We start from the raw sequence: 11,087 nt of genomic DNA, 5'->3' as shown, positions 1-11,087 counted from the left end.
GCAGAACCAGGCTCAGGGAGGGGCGGTCATCTGCCGCGACCGGTTGGGGCTGGAAGTTAAATTGTTAAATTAAAGTCTGAAGAGTTTAAACAGTTAAATCAAAGTTAATACATAATTTGAGAAAGTTAAATTCTTCAGCTAATTTAACATACTGAAGTCTATTGGTGACAGTTCTCTGTCAAAATACAAGGAGTCAAACTCTAGCATGGCCTCGGGATCAATGGGTGCAAATGGAGAGGAATCAGGCCTGATCTGAACACCTTGAGGACTGGTGCAGAAACCTGAGTCAGCAGTGATGGGCTCCTGAGGCGTCATAGCAGGAAGAAAGGGATCACGGTCTCCACACATTAATTGTAGATCCTCTCCAGTGTCTCTGAAGAAGTTTGCTTCTTTAGATTCCAGTTGCACCCGTTGAACTGCTTCCCCTCCACCCACATCAGTGGATGGAGGGGAGTTCGCATGACAAGCAGGGAGGACCTGATCCACTGATGTGGATGGAGGGGAGTTCGCATGAGAAGCAGGGAGGACCTGATCCACTGATGTGGATGGAGAGGAGTTTGCATGAGAAGCAGGGAGGACGTCATTTACTTGAGGCAACTGGAACGTGCCACACACAGGGACATTGACACTTGTCCACTTGGCCTCTTGAGCTTCCTGTAGAGGTTTGGATGCAGATGCTGCAACACAAACAAAAATGCAGTGAGTCTTCAGAGACTTAAACCTGCAGTGAGCAACATTTAATGGAAATATTGAATAAATTGACATTTGATATGAGAGTCACAGTGAGGTCAGTTCTTCAAGATGTGAAGAGTTTCTGTCCATCAGTTGTATTGTTTTGGAGGACAGTTGTTTTGTCATGGTGGTAAAATTTACAGTATTTTGAACATTTGTAGCAACCCTGACCTTCACCTGAAGGTCTGAGTGGGCAGGTTTCTCTTGTTTTAATTTGAATGTTCAGTAGCCCTCCAAATGCTAAACAGGTCTCAGTAAGGCTTAAATTTTTTTTCCCAAATAAATTTTCATTTGTTGAAATGCACAGAATTTACAATCTTGGATCTGATCTAATTCCATTTTTGTCTGGTTTTCATCACATTTCACATGAAAAAAAAATCACTGTGAGTCCCAGAAATCTCCTCTTACCTCTGCTACAGGTGGAACGTCGACTTTTCTTCTTTTTGCCCTAAAAAAACAAACACATCAGATTTTTCATGAGCTGATACAAGCCATGCAGTGACAGTGTTTCATCAGTTTCAGTGTAGTAATGTGGACATGTGTGCCATGTGTTTTCACTTTGGACGTACATAGTTCTCTTTAGCAGACCATTTTGGATACTGTTGTGCATGGAAAAATTTTTCCTCCTCAGCCTTCTCATAATATTTGGCCTGTTGGTCCTTTGAGAGCAACTTCCACTGTAGGCAGAGGAACACACTGTCAGCATATACACTGCTACACTGCTCGTTCTTATATAGCGCTTTTCTACTCAGTATGAGCACTCAAAGCACTTATACAACCTGTTTGCATTCACCCATGCACTCCCATTCATACAAGCACTTCCATTTTTACGAAGCTAAGTGCTTTTAATTAACTAACATTCACACGCATTCATACTCCGACAGAACGGTCGGAGAGCAACTTGGGGTTAAGTATCTTGCCCAAGGATACATTGGCATGTAGCCTGGAGTAGCCAGGATTCGAACCGCTGACCTTCCGATCAGTAGGTGACCTGCTCTACCTACTGAGCTACAGCCACCCCTACCCCTCACTACAGGACAGCTGGTACACATGCACAAACATTAAACATAAAACATTAACAGATGCATGTCTACACAGAGTTTCACACTTACCCTCTCTCCCATGACCGCATTCACAGTCGCACTCCCTTTTATATTGAATTCGGCCATCACCTTTGCCCTCTGCTCGTTCAAATAGAGCATGAAGGCATTTGGTGGCTTCTTAATGTATGACCGGTCATTATCCTGCTGCTCATCACGCTTCCTCTTTCTACTGGAGTAAAACACAGAATAAGAGTGCATGTTGCCACTGTGTGCAGCTGTGAGGTAAGTATTTTAAAAACGTGAGTCAAAGCTTCATTAAAGGAGGCTGATTACAATAATTCATGCAGGCATCTACAGCTAAATGACAGATACCTGCACATCATGAGCCAGTCCCACTCAAAAAAAGTCTAAAAGCAGAAGAGCAAACTTACTTTGGAGGGGATGTGTTGAGGGGCGGAGCAGAAGGGGCAAAATCACAAACCAGCACACCATTCCTACACAGATACAGAGAGACAGAAAGAGTTTATGAAGAAACAGATGTTCAGCAGCTGTGTTGACTTGTGTGTTTGTGTGTTTTACTTACAGTACTCCAACAGGACGCAGGTACTGCATCATGCAATCAGGAATCTTGATCACGTTGCTACTCTGGAAACACAAAAAAACCACAGAACAGGTCGTCACACGAACTGCAATAGAGTCATCTATCCACCAAGTGACAGAATTTACCCTCTCTTTTAGACAAAAACACTGAAAGTGAACATGCTGAGAAAAGTGTGAGCACAGGAGCTTACTGTGTTTGGAGGAGCAGCAAGAGGAACAGTGGTTGGTGCTGCTGCTGTGGGGATGCCATTTACAGGCAACTGATACAGGTTCTGTGGAGGGATGGAGAAGGCACAAAATCCATGATACTGACACAGTACAGCATTTCAAAGACCACATGATGAGCACCAAAGAAACATACAGTATGTGTAGAGAGACTGAACCCTTGGTAATCTGAGCCTCACCATATACAGAGAAGATTGCATGAGTAACACAGAGTACAGTGCTCAGAGTGAGGAGCACATCTGCATAAAACTGCATTCAATCATAGTTTTTATCGTTCTTGACAGCTTCACTTTGGCAGTGATTACATTTACTGATCAGCAAAGCTTCACACCACAGTTTTAACACAAGTAAAAGAGAAAGAAGGGGACTTTTCTCTTTCATCTGGCATGAAGCATCCAACAGTTTTAAGTACCTTTATCAATAAAACTCTAATGAAACCTGTCAGTACTTCTGTGTGTCTTACCTGTTCCTGGATAACTGTTCCTGGCTGATTGTAGGGCTGAACAGGCATGAAGGTGGAGGGAGCAGTCAGTGGGGTTAGGGTGATTGGTGCTGCTGTTGTGGAGATGTCGTTTACAGGAAACTGATACAGGTTCTGTGGAGGGATGGAGAAGGCACAAAATCCATGATACTGACACAGTACAGCATTTCAAAGACCACATGATGAGCACCAAAGAAACATACAGTATGTGTAGAGAGGCTGAACCCTTGGTAATCTGAGCCTCACCATATACAGAGAAGATTGCATGAGTAACACAGAGTGCAGTGCTCACTCTGAGCACTGCACAGAGTACAGTGCTCAGAGTGAGGAGCACATCTGATTAAAACTGCATTTATTCATAGTTTTTATCGTTCTTGACAGCTTCACTTTGGCAATGATTACATTTACTGATCAGCAAAGCTTCACACCACAGTTTTAACACAAGTAAAAGAGAAAGAAGGGGACTTTTCTCTTTCATCTGGCATGAAGCATCCAACAGTTTTAAGTACCTTTATCAATAAAACTCTAATGAAACCTGTCAGTTCTTCTGTGTGTCTTACCTGTTCCTGGATAACTGTTCCTGGCTGATTGTAGGGCTGAACAGGCACCAAGGTGGAGGGAGCAGTCAGTGGGGTTAGGGTGATTGGTGCTGCTGTTGTGGAGATGTCGTTTACAGGAAACTGATACAGGTTCTGTGGAGGGATGGAGAAGGCACAAAATCCATGATACTGACACAGTACAGCATTTCAAAGACCACATGATGAGCACCAAAGAAACATACAGTATGTGTAGAGAGACTGAACCCTTGGTAATCTGAGCCTCACCAGATTCAGAGAAGATTGCATGAGTAACACAGAGTGCAGTGATCAGTGTGAGGAGCACATCTGCATAAAACTGCATTCAATCATAGTTTTTATCATTCTTGACAGCTTCACTTTGGCAATGATTACATTTACTGATCAGCAAAGCTTCACACCACAGTTTTAACACAAGTAAAAGAGAAAGAAGGGGACTTTTCTCTTTCATCTGGCATGAAGCATCCAACAGTTTTAAGTACCTTTATCAATAAAACTCTAATGAAACCTGTCAGTACTTCTGTGTGTCTTACCTGTCCCTGGATAACTGTTCCTGGCTGATTGTAGGGCTGAGCAGGCACCAAGGTGGAGGGAGCTGACTGACTGTAAAGGTCAACTGGCACCAAGGTGGGGGGAGCAGTCACTGCTGCTGGCTGGGAGATGGCTGGTGGCCCAGCAGGGAAAAAAGTTGGAGGTGGAGGATTTGGTGTTTCCCCCAACTGGTCAAGTATGGCATGCCAGGCAATCGATGACAGCTCTTCCTGTTCCATCCTCTCTATGATACCTTCAACGTTTTGTCTATCTTAATGACAGAGAGGGGGTTTGTGTTAGTTTGTCTGAACAGAACTATGACAAAGTCTGTCTGGGATCTTGTGGCACATATTCAAAGGAGGTTTTGATCCTCTCAGAATGGGACTGACTTCTTATATTATACATTATACAGAACTAAACTAAGGACAACTATTATGTGGGAACAAGGTGTACTTTCCAGTTAAATCAGTTACAGTATTTAACAAAAACTTTTATTAAAGTATTTAACGTTAAATAAAGAAGTCAAATACCTTTAAAAGTGTTGTATTTATGAGCTAACTGAAACCAAGCCACAGTTTTTACTACATATATATATATAAAATTATCAGACACAAAATCTTTGTTAATGCTGATAAGGTACATGAGTACTTATAATTTGATTTGATTCAACAAATTTCCTTTTTTTTTAGCTCAACTTCAGCTCTACCAGTTACAACACTGAACTTTTGACACTTTGTGTTCAAGTTCAAGGACACGGCAAGGAGCCGGCCACAAGATTTAGGGAAAACAGTTATCTAGAAACACAAATTGTGGCTTAAAGGTGTATTTTTGAGAAGTTCCATAAACCTAAATAACCTTAAAAGGACCTATGTAAGTACTTACTATTATATAATCAAAGATCGATCTGTTTTTTGTTGTTAAGTGTTTGGTTTTGGAGCTCTGAAAAGCAGGTGTTGACTCTCTGAAGTTCATCGATGAAATGAATAATTTCACTCTAAACCGGCACATTAAAGTCAAATGTGTCTTTGATGTGTCAGTTTACATTGTGACGCAACATTCTAAACATTCCATTCCACTCCTGCCTGTTTCCCGAATCTCCTCGTGCACAATCTTCATCATGGCTAGATCATCATCCTCACAGACTCCAGAAATCAGTCGGCGGGCCCCCACAGAACATATCAGAATCCTTATTCCCTTAGAAACCAAATCATAAGCACAGACACAAAATGGTCCTCAGACAGTTTCTGTTTGGAGCAATTTATTTATTGTTGAGTGGGTAGAATGGAAACAATACAGAACAAACCCTGTATGATCAACAAGTATGTACACCCTGATTTAGCGCGTGCGTGAGTGAAGAAAGCCACCACCAATGGCGCTCTGATACCAGGATTCACCATGGCAACGGGTAAATAAAGAGTGGCGCCTCCATTTTAATGAGGCGGATGGAGGATCGCACGTGTCAGTGTGAAGCATTACGTGTCATTTTATTCAGGTCAGTTTTTATTTAATTAAAAACTGTTTTTGCTGCAGTTTAGGACAGTTCAGATTATTGTTTAATAATCATACAGTAAAAATGGAAACTATCGATGGAATAGCACCCTCACTTCGTTTTTTTAAAATGAAGAATTGGTGGACTCGGACACCGTTTGCGGATCCGTTATAGAGCCTACCCAGATAGCAAAGCATTCCGGGGCGGACCCGTCCTCAAGTCAGCCGATCTGCCCAGGCTGTTCCTCAGTTCTGGCCCTCCGGATAGGACACGGACAGCGGCTCGCCGAACAGCGGCTCCACGGCGGAGCCCCTTCAGCAAACGCGCCTTTTTTTTTTTTTTTTTTTTTTTCCAAAAGTTACCGGTGTTACACCAAATTCTGCGACCCATCATATTCTGCGACCACAGGGGGCGATAGCGTACATCCCTCTGCATGTACGTGCTGAATACCAGCGAGAAGGAGACTTTTTACGTAAACTGCAACATTTATTTATCGTTTACCAATTTATTGAAGGATGGGTAGTAGTGGGTTTATGTATTTCAAACGATAGAATAAAAGCATTCAGTGCAACGGTCCGTCCAGCTGTGTTCAATGTCAAATAAAAAAAAACGCATTTCCTTCGTCAATGCGAACGAAATAATATTCCGTAAGGTTTACAATCTCCTGTTTTGGTGCTTACGCAGTTTACGTAAATAGTCTCCTTCTCGCTGGTATTCAGCACGTACATGCAGAGGGATGTTTAGTTTAAAAGTTCAAAAAGCCCCTCAGGGATTTATTTCACAGGGGCAGTTTAGGTGGGTGTCTCGGTAGTTAGGTAAAGTTAAGCTAGCACAGCTAATGCGGGGGGGGGGGGGGGGGGGGGGGGGTAAAGGTCATCTTCTGAATGCTTTATCACACTGAGGCATGTTTGATGAAGGCAGAGACTGAGGTATGCTCAGCAAAAGATCATAGAATTAAATTTATTTATTTTATTTAAATTCAGCAGCTCCTCATATTAACTGACCTTGAGCTCATCCATGATCCAGCCTTTGCTTCCTTGTTGCTGCTCCTGTCTGTATACATATATCCTGTCATTTCCCAGAGTTATAGAACAACAATGGAGCAGAATCTGGATGTTATCTGAACGGACTCTAGGACATAGAAATGTCATCAGTTTCTTTCAGGTGAATCATCTTCATTATTACACCTCTATGTTGTGTTGCAGCCTGCAGCTCACTGCTGATCTTATTCAGGTGGTCTCATCTCTGCACGCTGCCTAATTAAGGTAAATACAATCTGAACTTTGCTTCGGTGACTCTTTGTTCAGATGTTGTGTAAACAGGGTCTGTGTAACATCAGAAATCTTATCTTAACTAATGCACCTGTAAAATATCAATTATGCAGCACTAACACTCTGTTGTGGTGTCTCTTCTGGTGTCATGTGCTCATGCAGGTGGATGTGACCATGGAGGAGCCAGAATGGAGGAGGAGCTTTGATACCAGGTGAGCTGTGAGCCACAGGGGTCATCATCTTTGTTATTGTTTGTTATCACCTTTGTTATTGTTTAAGTGTAACGGTGTTGTTGCTCGTGTGTTAACTAATCTTAAGGAGGAGCTGCCTGTAGTGAGGGCAGTGAGTCTGTGTTACCTCGCTTGTGTCTTTCTGACCATTTGACAAACAGAAATGTATTTCATGCTTGATTAAATTAAGCTTTTTAAAATGTATAAAAGCAGGCAGATATCAGTCAGTCAGTCGGCAGATTTTACTGTGAATCTCACATCTGACAGACACTAATTAGAGTGTTGCTGAGTCAGCACATTTATGTTTTGGACATTTATTTGAGGAAATTAACAATAATAATGATACAGAATCATAAAGAACCTCACTGCATTTTTTCTGCATGATTATTGTTGGCTTGTTTTTCATTTATTTAGCCAGCCAGAGTTTTCACACTGGACCAACGGTGCTTGGTAGCTTCATCAATAGGAACACACACTTGTGCATATGTAATATAACACATTACTTATGTATTACTGTAGGTATTATATGATACTGATTGAAGTTTTTTCTCCCTCTCTGCTCTCCAGTATAGATTTCCTCCATCCTGGCTCCCTTCCTGTGAAGATGTTGGAGGAAGATCAGTTAGAGCGGGAAGAATGTGGGAAAAATCAGCTGGATGCGTGGAAGCTGTTCCTGCTGTGTGAGTCATGTTTAAAAGAGTCTGCAGCCACAGAGCAACGCTGTCACCAAACTGACTGTTTCTGTTCTGCTCTTTCACTTCTGTTGTCTCTCTTTAATTCTTAGTTTCCTTTCCTTTCCTCGTGTCATTATATTCATAGACATACATACGCAGACGCCACATTAAGCGGGGCGGCCCGTTGCTGTGACACATCAGCACATCCGCCATATTGGATGTGGCAGATCTGCGCTGTAAACTAATCCAAGTAAATGGACTGAACTTCATGAAGCGCCTTTCTACAAAGTTCTGTAAGTTTATGTGTTTCACTCACACATTCAAACATGCACTTAATCTGATAATTATTAATGTTAAATAATCCAGGTATGTTAGGGTGCAGCAGCAAACCAGCGTCTGTATTTCTAATGTTTTTATGAGTGTTTACAGCTGTTTGTAAAGCTGTTACTGTGATGATAAATGTCTACAATAACCAGATCCTGACGTGGAGATATGACATCTGCAGGTTTATGAATAAAAAAAAAAACATTTTTTAGCAATTTAAATATTATTGATGAAAATCTTTAACACAAAATATGAACAAAGGTTACAAATTAAAATAAGACAGCAATAGACACTGATCTAATTTATTTTCTTTTAGCAATGAAACTGTATACTAAAATTATAGATCCATGTTTTATTGCATAGAATAAATTTTTATGGTTAATAAGTAAAACAAAAAAAGAGCTGTTTCCAACATTTGTAACGTGCTTCATAAATTAAATGTATTATTATAATCACACAAATGCAGAAACAGAGTGAGGAGCAGACAGCGGCAAACAGAAGGTCTGAAGATCAGTTTGTTTGTATCAGAGTCGTTAGTTCAGGGTGATGCAGTTCAGTAAGAGTTTCATTGTTTGGAGGCTGGTTTCAGCGTCAGACTACATGGTATTATTTGCAAGTTATGTTTTCAAAATTTTGTTGGCCAAATACAATATTTTTAAAAAAATTGTTCACTCTTACCTGTGAAAGGTGAGCCCATGTGATCCAGTTTCGACTGTAAAACGATTTGAACAAGCACCAGAGTGATGCAGCGCTCTGTTTATTTTTGCCACATCCAATATGGAGGGGATGTTGACTTCAGTGCTCAATGCAGCGTCTACGTGTATATGTCTAAGTATATATGTCTGTTTATATCGTCTGTATTCAGTTCTTTGTGGTGTCAGCAAAGAATGGGTGGATGCCTTCCCTGAGTTTAGCAGCATATAAAGCTGCATGTTTCTAAGTTCAGTCTTGTCTCATGAGTCTGCATTAGGATCCAGTTCCTGCCTTCCATACAGCGCTTTATGGCAGTTTATGGTGACTGACTCATTTTTACATTACACTCGTTATTATGGAAGAAAAAAATCAACTTTTAGCTGCGACAGCTTTGCAGAGTTTTCACAGCAGTGCAGGATTATCAGGTTCAGTGGTTCCACATTTTACTGACATCTAGTAAGATCTCAAACACACAGATCCTTTTGTAGCAAATTATTAAGTATTATTATATTGCTGCATGGGTGGAAGGTTTTAGGCATTTTTACCTATTCTTATAATTAGACTAGGGCTGCAACAATTCCTTGACTAACTGAAATAATAAAATAATTGATAGTGGCAGCCCTACATCAGGCAGACTTCATGCTTTAGGGCTGCTGCTGACACTAACACTGTAAACTGATGTGTTCAATTAAATTTCATTGAAGTGCTGCTGCTTGTGTGATTACAGATGCAGAGTCGTGTTTCCCAGGCTGCCCCTGAACACAGCCTAAAGTCTTCAGCCTGCAGCAGACAGATGGAGATGTGCTGCTGACCCTGTGCAAGAAGATGCTGTTACTGCTGCTCCACAGACACAAACAGATTTGGATGGAGGACTTTATGGAGCCAGAGGTTTTTCTTAGACATGTGAAACTCTGACATCTCCTAAAAACTGGACTCACAGATGAAGCAGAGATTTAAGTCCAGAGATGCAAACAGAAGGTGAAGCAGTTTCTTACTCGGTGAGTCAAACTCAGTTCTCAGTGGTTCCCACACATTTACACTCTTTCTGTGGGGTGGCTGGATATATGAGGATGTTTATAACTCAAAACATGAATTGAAGACAGTCTTTCCTTAGTTTGGTTCATGTAAATAATGATTTTGAGCTTAATTGCCTAAAACTGATGTCTGAATGTCTGAACTGTTGTTAACGTGTTTTAGATGAATAAAGTTTTTGCCACAGTTTATGACCATTTCCTTTCTGAAGTCATTGTTCAGTGAACATCACACTGACGGGCTGCAACAAGCTCACTTTTTATTGAGGATTTTATTATTTCTGCTTTACTGGATACAAAATGCTTTAGAAGGTTTCCACACAGAAACATCAGCTTTGCTTTAATGTAAACATGTATAATCTGATCTAAGATCAGCTTCACTGATAGATGATGGCTCTCTGATAGCCACAGCAGAGTTATTCATTTATTAATGCAAGCCCACTTTTACTCTTTAACTTTAAATACAAACGGCCGAGTTTCTGCAGCTGTCAGTGTGCCAGTGAGAAACTTCCACGTTACTCTGGAGGAGGCTGGAAAACTGTTAAAGGAGTTCAATGTAAGCGCTGCGCAGTGTCAGTGATACTGAGGTGAGCTGCTGAGGACATCCTGACCTCAGTCAGTGAGCCCTGGTGTTTATACTGCTGTTAGCCTCTGTTAGTGACACTGTCTTTGAAGTTAGCATAAACTAAATACGAAGTGATAATGTGATCAGAAAGATCGGAGAGAAAGTGGGATTTTGGAACACTCGAGTCTAAAGTTAGCTGGCATAATGTTAGCTTATAACCAGCTGTTGTTGACAGCTTTCCGGACAGCTGACGACAAGCCACAGAGAGCGATCCGGGCGGCATCCGTGAACGAGCACGGAACGGCACGCTACGGATCCAAAACTGATCGTGAGCGGATCCGCGCAAGATGATGTTACACATAAAAACGGCAGCATAAACGGATCCGGGCCGGATGAGCCACAGATTGATTGATTCCATGCCACGCGGCATTGTTGCAGTAATCCAGGCAAAAGGAGCCCAAACTAAGTATTGAGTGCTGTACATGCTCATACTTTTCATGTTCATACTTTTCAGTTGGCCAGTATTTCTAAAAAATCCTTTTTTAGTAGTGGTCTTAAGTAATATTCTAATTGTCTGAGATACTGAATTTGGGGTTTTCATTAGTTGTCAGTTATAATCATCA

The 11,087-nt window shown here is 41.3% G+C and overlaps 1 protein-coding gene and 1 long non-coding RNA gene across 4 annotated transcripts; one reads left to right on the top strand and one right to left on the bottom strand.

The window, feature by feature from the left end:
- On the bottom strand, positions 1 to 5,193 carry LOC115791000 (transcription factor 7-like 1). Of its 3 annotated transcripts, none has more exons than XM_030745058.1 (11): positions 5,070 to 5,193; positions 4,190 to 4,458; positions 3,642 to 3,773; positions 3,064 to 3,195; positions 2,567 to 2,647; positions 2,359 to 2,420; positions 2,207 to 2,269; positions 1,845 to 2,004; positions 1,302 to 1,409; positions 1,141 to 1,180; positions 1 to 677 (listed from the first exon to the last, which is right to left on the bottom strand). In XM_030745058.1, the coding sequence occupies exons 2-11, from the start codon at positions 4,424 to 4,426 to the stop codon at positions 139 to 141; spliced, it is 1,554 nt and encodes a 517-aa protein (XP_030600918.1). In that variant the 5' UTR covers positions 4,427 to 4,458; positions 5,070 to 5,193; the 3' UTR covers positions 1 to 138. The 3 variants fall into 3 exon arrangements, with proteins under 3 accessions (XP_030600918.1, XP_030600919.1, XP_030600920.1); XM_030745059.1 differs by having other exon boundaries at positions 1,845 to 2,001; XM_030745060.1 differs by lacking the exon at positions 3,064 to 3,195.
- Positions 5,194 to 6,830: 1,637 nt separating this feature from the next.
- On the top strand, positions 6,831 to 8,122 carry LOC115791242 (uncharacterized). The gene is made up of 4 exons (XR_004020851.1): positions 6,831 to 6,941; positions 7,110 to 7,159; positions 7,745 to 7,857; positions 7,997 to 8,122. It is a non-coding gene; the product is annotated as an uncharacterized LOC115791242 (long non-coding RNA).
- The last annotated feature ends 2,965 nt before the right edge of the window (positions 8,123 to 11,087 follow it).

Source organism: Archocentrus centrarchus, chromosome 13 (assembly GCF_007364275.1).
Source record: "Archocentrus centrarchus isolate MPI-CPG fArcCen1 chromosome 13, fArcCen1, whole genome shotgun sequence".
Classification (NCBI taxonomy): domain Eukaryota; kingdom Metazoa; phylum Chordata; class Actinopteri; order Cichliformes; family Cichlidae; genus Archocentrus; species Archocentrus centrarchus.
The sequence above is the reverse complement of the archived record's forward strand: the minus strand, read 5'-3'. Positions and strand labels throughout refer to the sequence as shown.